The sequence below is a fragment of the Canis lupus genome, chromosome 5 (genome assembly GCF_003254725.2).
Source record: "Canis lupus dingo isolate Sandy chromosome 5, ASM325472v2, whole genome shotgun sequence".
NCBI lineage: Eukaryota > Metazoa > Chordata > Mammalia > Carnivora > Canidae > Canis > Canis lupus.
Window position 1 is genome coordinate 61,698,098 of NC_064247.1, and position 18,128 is coordinate 61,716,225.

General features: G+C 44.0%; 1 protein-coding gene and 1 long non-coding RNA gene across 4 annotated transcripts in view; one reads left to right on the plus strand and one right to left on the minus strand.

The window, feature by feature from the left end:
* PARK7 (Parkinsonism associated deglycase) overlaps nt 1–18,128 on the plus strand; it is a 73,475-nt gene that overhangs the window by 44,070 nt on the left and 11,277 nt on the right. Inside the window, exons 1-4 of one of the 3 annotated variants that reach the window (XM_025427272.3) lie at nt 13,387–13,541; nt 14,510–14,622; nt 16,005–16,106; nt 18,030–18,089. In XM_025427272.3, coding sequence (XP_025283057.1) covers nt 14,533–14,622; nt 16,005–16,106; nt 18,030–18,089 — 252 coding nt within the window. In that variant the 5' untranslated portion in view covers nt 13,387–13,541; nt 14,510–14,532. Of the gene's footprint in view, nt 1–13,386; nt 13,568–14,509; nt 14,623–16,004; nt 16,107–18,029; nt 18,090–18,128 lie in introns of those variants that run through there. The other 2 variants (XM_025427271.2, XM_049110560.1) reach the window with 2 other exon arrangements.
* On the minus strand, nt 3,218–7,799 carry LOC112646900 (uncharacterized). The gene is made up of 2 exons (XR_003127976.3): nt 6,864–7,799; nt 3,218–6,713 (listed from the first exon to the last, which is right to left on the minus strand). It is a non-coding gene; the product is annotated as an uncharacterized LOC112646900 (long non-coding RNA).

Here is an 18,128-nt window from a genome sequence, read left to right on the forward strand (position 1 = left end):
CTGCCTCTCTCTGTGTGTCTCTCACAAGTAAATAAATCTTTAAAAAATCTTAAATAAAAAAAAAAAAAAAAAGAAAGAAACTTTCAGCAGCTCCCTGTTGTCTCTAAAGGAGACCCAGATACTTTAGCCTAGTATTCAAGGACCTCTGGGGCCTGAAGTCGCCTTTGAAAAAATTAACATATACCTCACATAACATAAATTTCACTATTTTAAAGTATATATTTCAGTGAATTTTAGTATATTCACTATGTTGTGAAACTATCATTAGTACAGAATTCCAGAACATTTTCATCACTCCCAAAAGATACCCATGAGCAGTCACTCCCCAGAGCACCCCCACTCAGCCCCGGAGAACCACTAATCTGCCTTCTATCTCTATGAATTTGTCACTTCTGGATATTCCATATCCATAGACTCACTTCTGGATATTCCATATCCATAGACTCATAGTGGCTTCTTTCACTTAGAATAATTTCACATGAATGTCCTCGTGTTGTCTATCCATTCATTGGGTGATGGACATATGAATTATTCTGGTGTTTGATTACTATGAATAATGCTGCTTTGAACATTTGTGTGTACACTTTTGAGTAAGCATGTTTTCAGTTCTCTTTAGTGTATACCTTGGAGTGAGATTGCTGCATTGTATGGTAATCTGTTTTGCTCTTTGAGGAATGTTCAGACTATTTTCTATGGCAGCTGCACCATCTTGTATCCCCACCAGCAATGTATAAGGATTCCAACTTCCATGCTAGCACTTGTTATTTTTCCATTTTATTATTTTTTAAAGATTTTATTTATTTATTCATGAGAGACAGAGAGAGAGAGAGAGAGAGAGAGAGAGAAAGGCAGAGACACAGGCAGAAGGAGAAGCAGGCTCCATGCAGGGAACCCGATATGGGACTCGATCCCAGGTCTCCAGGATCAAGCCCTTGGCTGAAGGCAGCGCTAAACCACTGAGCCACCCAGGTTGCCCTTCATTTTATTTTTAATTTTAAAATCTTTTTATTATAGTCATCCTGGTAGGTGTACTTCATTGTGGTTTTCATTTGCTACCCTTAGCCTAATTTTATTATGTTCCTTGCGTGCTCCTATATGCTGGGAGCAATAGAGCATAGCACATGCACAAGAGCCCAAGCTTTGCTGTAAAACTGACTTGGATTGAATCCAGGCTCTGCTATTTGATCTTGAACAAATTTCTTAACCTCCCTGAGTCAATTTTTCCACCCATGTCTTACAAATACAGTAATATTGTGCTTTATCCTCATTTAGCGGGGACTAAATGAAACAATGAATATGAACTACTTAGCTCAATGCCTGGCACTTAGTCCTCAAAAAAAACAGCAACTGTTATTACAAGACTTATTGTTTCAAATTTTCCTTCCCTAGCTTCCCAAGCAGGTCATCAGTAAAGCAACTAGATCAAGTAGCAAGAGAGAAGGAAAATGCATGGGCTGTCCACAGAACTTATTCCCAAATTCTGAAATTTCTCGGAGAGTTGCTTTACCTGTGATAACTGTGGGATCCCCTCCACGGGCTTCAGCAGAGTTGGCCCCATGCAGGAATTTCATACCATATAAAAAATGACACTGCTGATCACCTAACATTATCAAAGTCACCGATCTAACCAAGTCGCCTCCTCATTTACATGTGACACTCTACTTAACAGTGCAGCATGACATTTAACTGGACTACATTTTCGTTTAACTAAATGATACTTACTAATCTACGTTTTGGATAGTCTGTGGGCAGAGATACTACCTCCTCTGAAAATGACGTCTTTCATTTCCCAGCACAGTAATTAGCTCACTTTTTCAAGGTGGGCTAGTGACATAAAAGCCTTTACTGAGAGGAGAGATTCTCAAGATTAGTTTTACCAGCCTATGTTACACAAAGTCAACCGCCGGACAATTAGTCTACTGAAGGCTCTGCATAGCCTCATTCAAGTGTTCAAGGAGTTGTATATTGTTCTTTTGACACATTCTTGTTTGATAAAACCATCACAGGAAGCTAAGGCAAATTCTTTCATTAACCTGATGCACGTACTATCCAAGCTAACCAAAGGTAAACGCTTCCCCACACCTCTTGTCTGCGGCCTGGAAACACATGGTGGCAGTGTCTCTGTGCTGTGCTACTCCCTCGGAGAGGCAGGCACAGTGCGAGCCCCAGAGTACTGTGGCTGGGAAAGACTAATTAGCCAAATCCTTCTCAAATACCTGGGATGTAATAGATTCTCATATAATCTATTATTTGAACAGATTTCTTAACCTCCCTTAACCGAAGTGTCCATCTTCCTGATTCTAATTACGTTCTTGCTTGTGGTTCTGAAAGTCCTTGCAAATTAGCATGGAATTCATAACAGTTATACATTAAGTCTGAGGAACCCTTTGCAATATTAATTCATATTCCTTTAAAATATGCATATGCATAGTAAGAAACATAAGAACTGCAAGGTTGGGGGTGCCTGACTGGCTCAGTGTAGAGCATGCGCCTCTTGATCCTGGGGTTGTGAGTTTGAGCCCCACGTTGGGTGTAGAGGTTATTTAAATAAATAAACAAACAGGGGTGCCTGGGTTGCTCAGTTGGCTGAACATCTGACTCTGGATTTCGTCTCAGGTCACCATCTCAGGGTCATGAGAACGAACGAGCCTTGCATTGGACTCCGTGCTGAGCTAGGAGCCTGCTTGAGATTTTCTCTCCCTCTCCCTCTGCCCCTACCCATTCCCCCTCCACTCCCACATTTTCTCTAAAAAAAAAAGTTAATGAAATTTAGTTACATTTCAAAAATAAAGTCTCAGATATACTGAGATAATTTAGATATTTGATATTTACCAATTATAATTTTATCTTAATAGAAAATTTTAAAGTTTTTAGTAGAGTAACTTTTTAAAAGCAAACATGAAACATAATTTTAATTGAAAAATTATACATATGTACATTTACATTTTACATTACATGCATATAAATTCTGCATGTTTTGAGTATAATTATCTATGTTTTTGTACTCCTTTATCAGCATTGTCAACAAAACACGAATTATGTGAATTCTCAATTACAAAAAATGAAATAAAGGCATAAAAAATAAATTTTATGGAGTAATTACATAGTATTTTATGAATTATGTGTCTTTACCACCCATTTAAATATTTCAAGACCATCAAAGTACATTCAGATATCTGCAATAATCAAATTTGGTTATCATTGATATTTTCTGAACTTTGTGATATAAAAACAATATTTTTATTTTGCTATTTTGAACACATCTCTGTCGGAGTAGAAAAATAGAACACATCTAACACATCTTTGGCTTGATTTGCCACTTTTAAATATTTAGACATATGGTATGTGAGTTCCATTTCTACACCTGTTCCAGACCCCACAAGAGTTAGTGCAAGTGTTGAGAGGCACGTAGCAGGCACTCAAGAAACCTTTATTGAATGAATGAATGAGTAAATGAATGGATGAATTTGTTAACTCCAGTCTCCTAGTCTGCCTATCTCTTCATGACCTAACCTTTTCTTTCTCTCTCTCTCTCCCTTGGGAAATCATTCTGGTGTGTGTACCCCCGAATAAGCTGTATCATTTCCTTCCTTGAGTCTCACTGAAGATGGTTTTCTGTTGATGGCTAACATTTACTGAGGGTTTACTCCCTGCAAGGCACTATTCTATGTGTTTCCATAGTTTCCCCAATGATACCTTCCAACAGCCTTCATCTTTACTTTACAGATGAGAAAACGGGGGCACAGAGAACCCAGTAGCCTGTCCAGTATCACCTGGCTGGTCAGAAGCAGAGGAAGGGTTCACCCCTGGCTGGTTGACTCTGGAGCCCATGCTCTCGACAAAGACTCTTAACCTTTCTGTGCACTATACCCTTCCATCCTGTAGATGCTATATTTACTCCTCAAAGAATAATATTCGTAGTTTTGTAAAATACAACACAAAGGATTACAGAGGAAATGAATTGTTTTGAAATCTACTCACCAAATATTTAAAAAGCCATCTTGCAATGTGGTAATATATGGACTTCATCATTAACACATACCTGTCATAATTTCAAATCAATCATGAGTGTAAATGGTATTTTGGGATGCCTGCAATAACTATAATGTGAACTGATTTCTACTGGTGTGATATCACAGGTATTGTGTCTCTAGCTATGCACTGTGGGTTTTTAAATTCAAGATTGTAGGAGATACTAGATGTCTGCTAGAGGTTAGTGAAAATAAAAGATATCATTTTCCCCAACCAGGTTCACAGACCCCTGATTTTTATTTGTGCCCCTTGGGCTTCTGCAGACCCCAGGATCACAACCCCTGTACTCTAGCCTCCTTGCTGCCTTTCATGTCTTGTGTTGAGACAGATAGACTCATTACTTAGTTTTAGCTCTGGGAATTTGCTCTTAATCTTCAATTCTTTCTTCTTTTGAATCCTTATGTGGATCCTGTCACCGCACTTTATGGTAAAAGCTCTATCGAGGGATCCCTGGGTGGTGCAGCGGTTTAGCGCCTGCCTTTGGCCCAGGGCGCGATCCTGGAGACCCGGGATCGAATCCCACGTTGGGCTCCTGGTGCATAGAGCCTGCTTCTCCCTCTGCCTGTGTCTCTGCCTCTCTCTCTCTCTCTGTTGTGTGACTATCATAAATTAAAAAAAAAAAAAGCTCTATCGATACAATTTGTATCCCTCATCATCCCCATCAAGATGAGACACTTTTTACAGTCTATCACTTTCCATGTTCCTCTCCTATGGGCTCTTCATTGATGAATTTAAACAGATTGCGATATTGACAAATGTTTTCTAATACTTAATAACAGCTAATACTTACTGATTGCTTCCTGCATTGCAGATTTTGTTGGACTCAGCACACTAAATATTTAGCCTTTTAGCAATTCTACAAGGCAAGAAGTATCATTTAGTCTTCTAATGTTAAACAGAAACTGAGAGAATTCAAGTGACCAAGCCAAGTGTTAATGACAGCATCAGTGTCTACTATGGGTCACTATTCTAGCTTCATCTCTGTTAACTCCTTTAAACCTCAGAATAACCCTGCAAAGTTATCCCTGTTGTAGAGACAGGGGCCCCCTGAAGCATGAACGTCAAGTTAATTTGCTCAGGATCATCTAGCTAACATGGGGGCAGAGCTGGGCTTAAGCCCAGCCAGGCTGGAATCAAGACAGTGTATTTTCTCAGCACAATGGACAGCTGCAGTTAGGGAAAGAAGCCAGGGCCGGACTCCTACTGTTCTCACTCCAAGGTTACCTTAACATCATGCCAAGAGTGATGACTAACTCAGGAGCTACTCATTCCTGTGAATGAATAAAAAGATCTGTTGACTCAGCAGCGGAGCCTGAGACTGCCGAAGTAGTGGTTTGAGAGCTGAATCGGAAACCACATTTGAGCTCATCTATGTGAATGATTGCCAATAAACTGACAGTCAATCTCAACTTTGAGAAATGTGATGAAGAGTGCAATCAATAGTAGCCACTTTTTGGAGGAAGTTAGATGGACTTTTTAAAATTTAAGGCCAAGTAAACAAAAATTATTAAGTAAACAAGTGTTTTATACTTTGAAATTCCACTGGAGAGTTGCCATAGGTCAGTTGGGGGGAATGTTCTTTGGACTGCAAGTGACAACTGTGATCAAAGATAAAACTCACCCCAACAAGCAATGTTGTCTTGAAGCTTATGACTTTCTGCTGAAAGTCAGCTTCGGCCTGTGGCCCCTGTCCCTAGCATTCTCCTTAGCCCTGGAGAAATAGTGCTTTTATCATGAACAAATATACAAATTTATCCAATTATTTCACAAACTCAACTTTTGTTGGTTAACGTACAAGTATTTTTCCCTCTAAATCAAAAGAAAGACAACATCAGAAGGAGGATTTCATTTCCTTCTGGACTTTTAAATTCTGATCAATATCTACCAAATGATTCCAATCACACACTAATCCATTTCATCCTCTACAAAATCTGCCTTTCTTCCAGATTTCCATTATAATGGAAGACCACTGCATACACCATCGGTTTTCACTGAAATTTTTTTTGGTTAAATGCCGTCCCACGAAATAAGAGTTCCAATATACACTCATGTAAGTTGCGAATATCTAATATATGCCTGAGGTCTATCCCACTCCAGCAATTTCCAGGTTTGATTGTTACTATCATTAGATTATTCTCAGTCCCTTTTCAATTCAATAAATTTGATTCAGGAGCATTTATTGAATGTCTGATGCGTGTGTGCACATGATCTGACCCATTACTTCTCCCATTTTGCATCCTTCTACTCTACTCCCCTCAAGGCAGCCTTCCTTGCTGTTACTTTGATGGAGGAAACACATGCCTGCTTCAGGGGCCTTCTTTGTGGCTTGTTCATCTAAAATCTCGTCCTCTCATTTTCTAGATGACTTGTCCCGTCATCTCACTCGGGTTTTCTCCTCTCCCTGTTATTCTCCATCTCCTCTCATCGTTCTGCTTTCGTGTATGGTACATATTACCCCCTGGCACATAGAGTCATTCGCATGTATTGCTTATTGTTTGTCTTCTCCCACTCTCACGGACATGAGCTCCATCAGAGGGAACACTGATTTTTTTTTCACTGCTGTATCCGGGAGCACCCGGAGCAGGGCTGTGCACATGACAGGCCCTCAACGCTTCTTGAATGAGTTTGGGTGCCTTGTGCGGCATCTCTAGATAGGACACCATGCCAACAGCCTTCACACCCTAGAAAGGAAGGAAGAAGTTTACACAAGTTAACTTTGATAAGGCCACACAGCCATACGGATTCTATGATAGGAGAACAAAGCGCTGTGGGAATAGACGGTCTCCTGGAGCGCTTTTGCGCCGTAAAAATGGGTTTTGCAAAATGAATACCTCGAAAGGCTGCTGGGTAGGGAAGCAGATGGCACTCCAGTTGGAGGGAACTGCTTCATGCCGAAGCGTGGAAAAAGCAAAGCGCAGGTTGTGTTCAACGAACAAAAAAATAAAATAAAATAAAATGAGTGAGGGAGAGTAAGAGGTAAGAACGTGGAAGACAAGGAAGCACAGTGTTGGGGCCGAACGCCCTAAGCACGGCTTCTAGTGATTGTGACCCCTCCGTAGGAGCGCGCTGCCAAAGCCCTCTGCAGGCTCGCCAAAGGTCGCCACGGTATCTGGGCTTCACTGTGGACGCAGCCCCAGCTCAACGGCACGTGCAGTAAGTGGGCTTGAGAAAACAAAGGGATACAGGACACCAAGGGCGGGAGCAAGGACCCAGAACGCCGGCTGGACCCCAGTGTGCGCTGCGGCCGGGATGCTGATCACCGCCCGGGATGCTGATCACCGCGACGCGGCGACCCAGGTCGTGCACTCTGCAAACACGGCGGCGGACCGAGGCGGCCCCGGCAGGAAGCCGCCGGAAGGGACCCCGCATCTCCAAGCCTCTAGGCTCTCCGCAAGCTCCGGGCAGGCCTGGCTGTCCCCGCTGCACATACGAAAGGTGTTTTGATCGCTTTTGATGACCCCAGATGGACACCGTCGTCCGATCCTACTCCCGGGGCTGGCCACAAAATGGCAGGAGCAGCAGCGCCGGGCGGGGCCTTCCACAAAGCCAGGGACACAGGGCCCCGCAGCTGGTCCTGGAGCCGCCGCCGCCGCCGGAACCAACCTGGGAGGCGGAGGTGGGAAGGGTCGGCTTCCGGCCTCGCCTACGCCGGCCGCAAACTCCCCCAGAAGTTCGCAGGGTCACCGCGCTGCCCCGGCGGCCCCACCGCGGCCAGCACGTCCTCCGGTCCCTCCGGCCGCCCACAGGCGACGCCGACCCACCGCGGCCCCGCCCCAGAGTCGAGCGCAGCCCCGCCCCCGCGCGCAGCCCCGCCCCCCGCGCAGCCCCGCCCCCGCGCAGCCCCGCCCCCTGCGGCACGGCTCGGCCAATCCCGAGCGCCGCCGGGGACCGCCCGCCCCAGGGGCTGGAAGCGGGCCTGACGTCCTGCGGGTCGCGGGCAGCCCGGTGGCCCCGGGCGGGCGGTGGGCGTGGCGCCGGGGGCCCCCGCTGGGGGGGCTTTCACACCCGGCGGCAGCAGAGGCGAGGCGTGCCCGCGGGCCCCTCGCGCACCTCGGCGTCAGAATTTCCCCCTGGCGCCAGCGCTGCCTCAAATGTCAGGGCTCGCCCACTCTGCTCCTGTCTCGCCGACCTAACCTTTCGGGGGCTCGCGGGGGAAATTCGCCGTAGCTGCCGGACCTCTCGGGAGTTTGCCCCGAGCAGCCGGTGGTGGATGGTGAAGGCCGCAAATGCCTTCCTGAACCCAACACCGGCAGTTTAGCCCCTCGCCCTTTTTAGTGAGCCCAGGAAACGGTGAAAATAAAGTCACCCGAGCCGCTGCACAAAATATCTCCCGTTCGCCGCCGGGCGACATGAATTTAACCTGGAAAAGACTAAAATAGGCATGAGACGTCGGTTGGGGCCCCATTGTAAACTGCAGTGCTCTACGCATGTAAAGCATTAATCAATGGCCACAGTCAAAGGAGGGAACATCATCTTTAGGGTGAGACTAAGATCATGCTTAGCAAGTATTTGCTGAGCACCTGCCATGTGCCAGGGACTGTAACAGACGGATGCCAGGGCTCTGGCAGCGACCGGACAGGAAGGTCCTACTGGGTTCACAGGGTTAGAAGGAAACACAGTAAACCAAAGACAAGCTGCCAGATAAATACTATGGACGAGATCCAAGATACATTCACATTCGTAGAAAATGAGTAGTGAGCTGAGATGCAAAATGTGATGCATGGAAGAATAAATAATACAGTACTCCGGCTGCAGATTCTTTGCTATTTATCGTGATCAGACTAATTTGGGGAAGGGTTGTTTTTTGGAACCAGGATCAGAATGGCCGCTGGTGGCTGCTGTTAATGTAGGGCAGGCAAAAAAAATTTTTTTTACCTCCACCTCCTTGGGGTCTCTGGCAGGCAGGGCCCGAGAATTAAATGGACATGAAAAGGTTAACAGAACAAAAGCATACAGTTTAATGTAAGTCTGACGGGACCCAGGAGCCTTTGTAAGAAAATGAGGACCCAAAGAGGTGGCAAAAGCTAAATGTTTACATATTGGGTTGAACACAGAGTGGTGATATAGTAAACCAGGGAGACTGAAGGAAGGTAGGAGTTATTTTAACAAGGTCTCTTATGTGCAAATTCTTCCATTCTCCATGTGCAGATTCAAGTGTCTCTCTGGTGATGCTTCTTTCCTCTTGACACTGGGAGGGCAGTTCTTACCTGAGAGTTTCATCTTCTGCGTTCAGGATGAAAAACTGGGAATCTGAGTGCCTTTCTTGCGCCTGTTGTTTAAAAAATGCCTTTAACTCCAAACGATATGCCAAGGTACCATGTCTTGAACTCCTTCACTCACATTATCAACAGCAGTTGGATTGTGAGTTTCAGCAAAGCAGAACAGTATCTTTCAATTAGATGTTGCAAGTGCCCCAAGAAAAGGAGATGTTAAGATCAGTGAAAATAGCCAGACTTTTAGTTGGCACTTCCTACAGTGCACAAAGACTTGTCAAGTGCTGAATAAAAGAAGTGGTGAATAGGATGAGGTTTTTGTGCCTGGAAATCAGAGACTGAATTATGAGGTGTCTTCACTGCCAGTAATAGAGCAACATTTTTTGGTGAATGGTTTAATTTTTTTGTTTTGTTCTGCAAATGTGTGATAAGAAATAGGTATGAACTAGATAGTTAGGAGAGTGTCATGATTGTTGTGGACTTATTGAGTAATACTGATAGAGTTTATGGTGGGTAGAGTATGAACTTTGGTCTCAGAACACCTGATTTTGACCAAGACTCTACAGGACCTTTTACAGTCATTTTAGCCCTCCAGACTCCAACTTCTGCAACTGTGAAATGAAAAGTATGTTTTCCAGGAAGTTAATATATAATGTCTAAAACCAATAAGGAAAAATAACAGTATGAGCATATTGTTGTAAGGGTTAGGGCCACCAAACACTCCTCACCCTGTGTGATCTGAAATTCACATATAACTTTTGACTCCCCCAGAACTTAACTATTAATAGCCCACTGGTGACCAGAAACCTTACTAATAACACAAAGTGAATAAACATATATTTTTTTCTGTTATATTTTCTATACACTGTATTCTGATAATAAAGTCAGAGAATAGAAAATGTTAAGAAAATCATAAGAGAAAATATATTTAGAATACTGAACTGTGTTCTTCGAAAAAAAAAATCTACATAAGCAGACCCATGCAATTCAGGCCTATGGTGTACTGAGATAAATACAAGAATTTATTTATTTATTTATTTATTTATTTATTTATTTATTTATTACAAGAAATAATTTAAAAAGTTGAAAATATTTGTCTCTGGAAAGCAAGAATAACTAAATCAGAAGACTTCTTCATTATGAGCCTCTTAAGAGCTGTATCACTGAGCTATCAAAGTGTAACAGAAAAAAAAAAACAAAAAAAAACAAAGTGTAACAGAATCTGAGGACAACAGTCTGTCATTTGGCTGTGCTGACTGCCTCGGGCACAGGTCCAGGTTGACCTGGGCAGCTCTGTTCCACAAGTGTTCATTGAAATCCAGGTTGAATGGGAAGCAGCAGCAGCCCCAGGGGCTCTTCTTATGACAATGCAAAAGTACAAGAGAGCAAGCCTGATCATCAGGTCAATGCTTTTCAAGGCTTTGATCGTACCTCACCTGCTAACATTCTATTAGGCCAAACCTGGGGCACTTGGGTGGCTCAGTTGGCTAAGTGTCTGCCTTTAGCTCAGATCATGATCCCCAGGTCCTGGGATGAGCCCCGCATCAGGTTCCCTCATCAGCTGGGCGTCTGCTTCTCCCATTCTTTCTGCCCTCCCCTCTGCTCATATTCTCTCTCTCTCTCAAATACATTAAAAAAAAAAAAAAAACTTAAGAAAAAAAATAAACAAGGCCAAAGTCCAGGGGCAGGGATTATCTGCCACTCATGCAGGTGAGGAAAGAATGAACATTTCTGAAAGATAAGCCAATCTACCATAAGCAATACTTGAGTTGTAAACACTGTATGCTATTCATCTGATAAAAATCAATGATGACCCAGGTCCATTTCAGATCTAGATGGTGATGCAGATGTTTCAGGAATCTTAAGTCAGGTTCATTCTCTCTCTTTTCCTTCTGCTGCTAAGAACTTCTGTTTTGCCATTTTTGTTCTGTGCTGGCTAGCTCATCCTGCAGCAGGACACCAGCATGGTTGTCTCCTTACAAGAGTTTACTAGGGCACTGGACCACAACAGCCCATCTTTTCTTGGTTTTCCTTCAACTAGCTAAATTCCTCCTTGGTTTTTGAAAACACACGTCTGACCACTTGCCTATTTTCCACCATACTTCAAAACTGAAAGGGGATGGCTTTTGCCTGCTTCCTTTGCAAATAACCAGAGATGAAGATATTCCAGAACTCCCAAAATGTTTTCTTAAAATGCCAAATGATTATTTAAAGACACTTAAAAATTTTGCACAATGCAGTGTTGTAATTTGTAAAAATCTGTTTGCAAATCTTAAAGTTAAAGCCACTCTCAACACCATTGTAAGGATCTTATGAAATAACATTAAAGTGCTTTTAAGTTATTTCTTGAAAATAAGGGCGTCTTTAATATCTAAACTGAAACTTCAAAAACATTGACATACTTTAAAATACTGTTCAACCTCACATATTACTGGCGAGAGTGATAAGTGACTCAAGTGGTATGAAGCTGCTCCAGTGCATTTACCACTTCTGGGAATTTACCCTCCAGTTATACCTACACAAGTAGGGCGTATGAATAAGGGTATGCAATGCAGTGCTGTCCACACAAAAGAAAAAAAAAAGTGACCACAGGGGGGCCTGGGTGGCTCAGTCCGTTAAGCATCTGACATGATTTCAGCTCAGAGTCAAGAGTTCAAACTAAGGGTTGGGCTCCATGCTGGGTGTGGAGCCTACTTCAAAAAAAAAAAAAAAAAAAGGGGGGCTGGAAATAACCTAAGTATTATCAGCAGGGCACCGATAAAATAAACTACGGGACATGTCACAATGGCATATTATCTGTCTGAGAAAAAGAAAAAAAAGGAAGTTCCTTTTTATAAGGAAAGATCTCCAACATTCACTTAAGGTGGCAGCAGAGAGAGAAGGACGGAACAATGCATACAGTCTGCTACATTTCTATACAAAAGATGTAAAACAAAGTATTTGCTGGTGCTTGCGTGAGGAAATCCTGGAAAGATGCTCCGGAAACGACTATAAAGTTACCCGCAGGGAGTCAGGGAGCGGGGATTGTGGAAGAGAGTGGGGACAAGGATAGGAAGGAGTCCATCGGTTCAACGTTAACTTTCAGCACTTTGGTTTTTTTTTTGTTTGTTTTTGTTTTTTTAAGATTTATTTATTCCTGAAAGACACACACAGAGAGAGGCAGAGACACAGGCAGAGGGAGAAGCAGGCTCCATGCAGGGAGCCCGACGTGGGACTCGATCCCCGGCCTCCAGGATCAGGCCCTGGGCTGAAGGCGGCGCTGAACCGCTGAGCCGCCCGGGATGCCCGACTTTGGTTTTTGAAATGGGTAAAAGTATCAATATTCAATGCAAACTTTTAAGAACAAAGTGTGGGATTCTGACTTAAATGTCACCAAGTACTTATCAGGTCCGGGTGCTCAGCAGTGCTCTAAGCCTGTGGGTGCAGCAGCAGCAGCAGCGCTGGGATGTTAGGGAAAAAAACAACTTTGAGAAACCATCACACGGGCAATCACCGCACGCAAACCCGTGCTGGGAGCCGCGCAGGATCCCGAGGCCCGGGCGCCCACCGTGGGGACCCAGGATGGGGAAAACCTTGAAGTCCTAACAGGTCGGGGGGAAACGAGAAGGCGCTCCCGGATAGGGACGCCGAGAGTGCGGGAGAAGCGTGAAGGTGCAACTCCACGGAAACGTCTGTTGGCAGCAAAGCGCCGCAGCTCCCGAGGGGACCGCGCGCGGGCAGGCTGCGGTCACAGGCGGGTTAACGCCCGTGGGCGCCAGCGGCGGGCCGGACCGCGCCGACGGGGGACGGGAGCGTTCGTGAGGCTGCGCGAACACGCGGGATTCTCGTGGTGCCGGGTGCACCAAATGGAAACATCCCCAGCTGTCCAGGGAGGATGCTAACCCACGTGGGTCCGGGAGGACGTGACGCACGTGAGCGAGCGCCACCAGCCTCCGCCGTGCGCAGCTGGGGAGGAGGCGGGGCCTGGGCGGCGTGCGTCTGCGCAGTACCGAGGGGGGCGTGGTTAGGGGAACGAAGGAGCAGAAAGAGAAGCCGGGCAATGTGCGTCTGCGCAGTGCAGGGCCTGGGGACGAAGGGAGAACGAGGAGGGGTCTGCGCGACGGGCGTCTGCGCAGTACCGGGGGAGGGGCGGGGCCGAACCAGAAGCCGGGCGGCGTGCGTCTGCGCAGTGCGGCGCCGAGGGCTCGCGCTCGGGGGGCGTGCGTGCGTGCGTGCGTGCGTACACACGTACGTCCCCGTTTAGGCCGGTTTGGGTTCGGTAGTCTCCGGCGCGGAGTTGCTGCCGACGGGGCCGAGGTGCCGGGGCTGTGGGCAGAGGCGAGGTTCGGGTCGCTGCGGGGGGCGCTGCGGGCGGCGCTGCGGGCGGCGAGGGGGCCACGGGCAGCCCGGAGCGGGTTTCGGAAGGGGGCGCCGCAGGTCGCAGTCACGCCGCGCCTGCGGGCGGGCGGCCTCGGGCCCTCCGGGGTTGTGTGCGTGGCGTCCCCCCAGTTTGTAACTCGTCAGGGCTCTGTTTGCTGACGGGGTTTCCTTAGCGTCTGTGTTGCGCGCACAGCGGACTCCCCAGAAAGAACAGGCTGCAAACTGTTGGAGCCGCGCTTGGCAGCTGCCGTTTACCGAAGAGCCAAGAGCAATGAGAGGGTCCCGTTGCGTTGAGTTTACTGGGGGAATTCCCACCTTTCGACATCATTTAAAAATATATATATGGTGAAATATTTAACACTGTTAACTTTCCAGAGGGTTTTGTGCAGTTATTGGAACTTCAAAGAAAATCCCCTCCAAAAATCGCAGACTGTGTGTAGCTTTTTGCCCATGAAATTTAAGTTTGGACGTTTCTCTGAAAATAGTGCTTCCGAGAATAAGGCTTATCTCCCCGCATCGTGTGAAATGCAAGACCCACGTGTGTGTGTTTTAGAAAGTACTGGTTGCAGTAAGTTTTGTATATTGAGTTAAAACAAAACAAAATAAAAAACATGGTCAGAGAAAATCCAAACGGTACTGACACGTGTTAGCAACCCTGCTGTGTTTTCATCTCAAAAATAACAGCAGTTGAAATTCTGTGTAAACCACTGTTAACCTTAAAATGCTTTTTTTCACGTACTGTTTTGTCTCTCAGGATCTTTTCCTTAGGAGGCACTTGGTCACTTTGCTTAAAAATGTTCCTGAACTTGAGATTTTTTTTAAACTTGAGGTTTTTGACTATCTTAGGGTTGCCATGCAAGTGTTTTGAAAATCTTGTTTTTTTTTTTTTTCTTCTCCCAATTAAGTCTTTTAAAAATACAACATAAAAATGGCTTCGAAAAGAGCTCTGGTCATCCTGGCCAAAGGAGCAGAGGAGATGGAGACAGTCATTCCTGTAGATGTCATGAGACGAGCTGGAGTAAGTCCTCCCAACATTTTCCAGCCCTCCCCCTTCTCAAACATTTTTGGGTTTTGAAGGCATTTTTAATAATATTCAGTGTACTTTATAAAATATTTCAAACACAAAAATGCAGAGACTATATAACAATAAATGCCTGTCTATTGTCCGCATTTAATACTTGTTAACATTTTGCCAAATTTCTTGTAAATATTCCTCTTCTTGAGGAACAGATGCTTTAAAAAGAAATAAAGCATTACACAGCCCTCTTTGTAAATTTCCTGGATACTATTCCCCTTCAACGGCAGGGATAACTCTGTTCTCTCATTAATGTGTATCCATCCCATGGATGTCTTCAGAGTAGTGTTACACTACAATTACATTTTACAGTTACAGTTACATCTATTTCTCTCTCTCTCTATATATATATAATATATATATATAATATGTACATATATATCCCTAGTGAACACGAGTAGTATTGACTGATGCTAGATGATGCTCATCTAAGCACCTGAACTTGCTTAAGTCCTATAACAACCTTATGAGTTATTGACCGTCCTCGTTGTACAGTTGAAGAAACTAAGGCACAGGGACACTACATGAAGTGTCCATGTTGTTGTCTTAGTGAGGAGAAGAGCCAGTACTTAGACCCCAGCAGTCTGGCCCCAGAGTCTGTTAGCCCTTCATCTCTCTGGTTCTCGTAAATGAAGACACCTCTAGATCTGGTTTTTTAATTTAAAATTGCTGCTTATTGTTACGTTGCATGAATATGCTGCTGTCTCTCCATTCTTTTGTTAGGGTGTTTCAGGACATTGCAATACTCTAATATTCTTGTACAGGTTTCCTTATGCAAATGTGTGGGAGGTTTTCCTGGTTTTTATGCCCAAAAATGGAATTGCTTGGCCAAAGGACAGCCCATAGTTAGCATTACCAGATTTTGTCCAGTGACTCCCCAGAGTACCAGCGTGTGGGCCCACCAGCAGTGTAGGACAATCCCCATTTTTCCAGGACTAGCTCTTGGTTTTATTAACTTTTTGCAAGCTAAAGTAGTATTTCATTGTTCTAACTTGTCTTTCTATTTTAAGGAAATACCATGAGATTTAAATAGCAACAGTAACTTTGCAAGATGGATTATTAGCAGGATGTTGGCCCAAACCAGAAAGCTTGTGGGAGAAAGGACACTAACCAGGCAGGGGACCAGGATAGTATCTGTAAATCAGGACTGTCCCAGACAAACTGGGACAGACCTAGTTATTAAATATATTTAGCTAACTTAGTAGCATAAAGTCAGCATGGTTTCATTGCAGTATTTCCTGCCAAGTTATTTTAAAACAGCAGTTGTGAAAATGTTACTCTAAATTTATGTTTCAATGTTAAATGTGATGACGTCTTTCTCTTAGATTAAAGTCACCGTTGCGGGTCTGGCTGGGAAAGACCCAGTACAGTGTAGCCGAGACGTCATCATTTGTCCTGATGCCAGTCTGGAAGATGCAAAAAAAGAGGTTTGTTCTCCATACATGGAATTATTCCTTCCTATGGCTTCTCTATCAGGTTCTTGAAATGTCTTTTGATTATATTTCAGGCTGTTAGCACAGACTTATTTTAAGGAAGTTACTTTCCTTGGATGTCTTCCCCACTATAATAAGCCCAGGGAAGTCAAGGACTCTGTATTCAAGGAAGCTGGCAGTTCCTGCTGCCTGTGCTTGGTGGTGGGACACTTTCATCAGTGTTCATCTGGCCTCAAAGGCCCTTTTGCCTCCTGTTATAACTTCATTACCTGATACAAGGAACCAACTGCCACATTTCCTGTTTCTTTATTTGAAAGCTGCTTTTTACCTTTCCATTTTCAGTGATATAGACATAGCTGTGTGATTTATTTTACATGGAACAGCTTGTAGTTGATTAGTGGTGGGATGAAAGGAGGAGTAAGAATTCTAGTTAAATTATGCTACTTTTTCTTTATCTTGACCATTACCTTTGATGGCAACTAACACTTGGGACTCCATCAAGAGCTGAGGTCCCTTCTTCAGGAGCGAGCCCACCCAAACGTGCGTAGGCACTTTTGCACACCCTTTCATGTAGTTCACTGCTTAATGGCCATTGTGATAGTGGGTGTGACTTGTATGCTCTGGGAGTGTCAACATGACAGGAAAACAGGCAGAGCCAGCTCATGGATGCAGATCCATTTGTGCCATGTGAAGGAGCCCAGAGCATGATTCCTATGCTCGCTGTCCTCAAATGCACAGAGAAAAGTTTATTCCTATCTAATAAATTCATGTTATTTCAGTGCCAGATTGTGGAGTATAGGAGTATTGGTATTTACATACAAATTATTGAACCATTCTAAATAGCATGTTAAAAGTGGCTGAGTAGAAGAAAATATTCCCTCTTTGTTCTTTTTCATCTTGTGGTGTCTGGGTATTTTAGAACAGTGGTTACGTTTTGTGTCTGTTTATTCAGATTCTAAAAGGAGTGAAAGAAATTCTGCACTTCACACTTTCTGTGTAGTTTGTAGTTTTGCTTGGTTTTAAAACGACAGGAGGATGTTCATTGTCTTTAAGAGTAATTCTAAGCAGTATGTGTTGCCCTAAGTGTGTACTAAATTTTCACTTTGTGATCTGCTAAATAACTAAATTTTAAAAAATCTTTTTTCACATCTTAAAATATTGTTAAACCAATTTCCATTTCATAATTTCAGCAAGTTTGGCCTCAGTAGGTTTCTGGGGGTGTTGGGTGTTTAGGACAATAAAATACTGCCATCATCTTCTCCCCTAAGTCCTACTTCTCAAAGAGGTAAAAACTTGTCTGTGCCTTTCACTTAAAATTTGTTTTTCTTTTAATTCTTTCTAAGATTGTGTGCATTCTTGTTGAAAAAATAACTCCTATACACTGTAGACCTACAGAAAGTCCAAATGTTAAATGTTCCTTTCTTATGTCCCCTCGCCACCATCCTGTCCTGTACCATACCCTATTAGAACCTGGCTGCCTTTTGTCTGTGAGTATCTATAGACTGTACACATGTATGTCAGGGACATATACACACAACTGCCAACTGCATACTTTTTTTTTTTTTTTTTAAGTAAGCTCTAGACTCAACATGGGACCTGAACTCACAGCCCCTGACGTTGAGTCACATGCTCCCCCGACTGAGCCAGCCACATGCCCCTTTTTTTCTTTTTAGAAGAGTGAGATCATGCTACACCTGTAATTCTGCAACATGGACATCCTTTCACATTACCATATTCTGATTTTTTTGCTAGTTACAACATTGTGTTGTAGGGATATACTTTGATTTATTTAACTGCTCTTCTGTTAACAGTTCTTTGCTCTGACCCACATTTAGGACTGTCACTATAGTGCACCTTTCAAATGAAATGTTTTCACTCTTTTTTTTTTTTTTTTTTTTTTTTTGGTCTTAACTACAGGGACCTTATGACGTAGTGATTCTGCCGGGAGGTAATCTGGGTGCACAGAATTTATGTGAGGTAAAGACCATATAAAGGAAGTATTTCAGTATCTGCCTG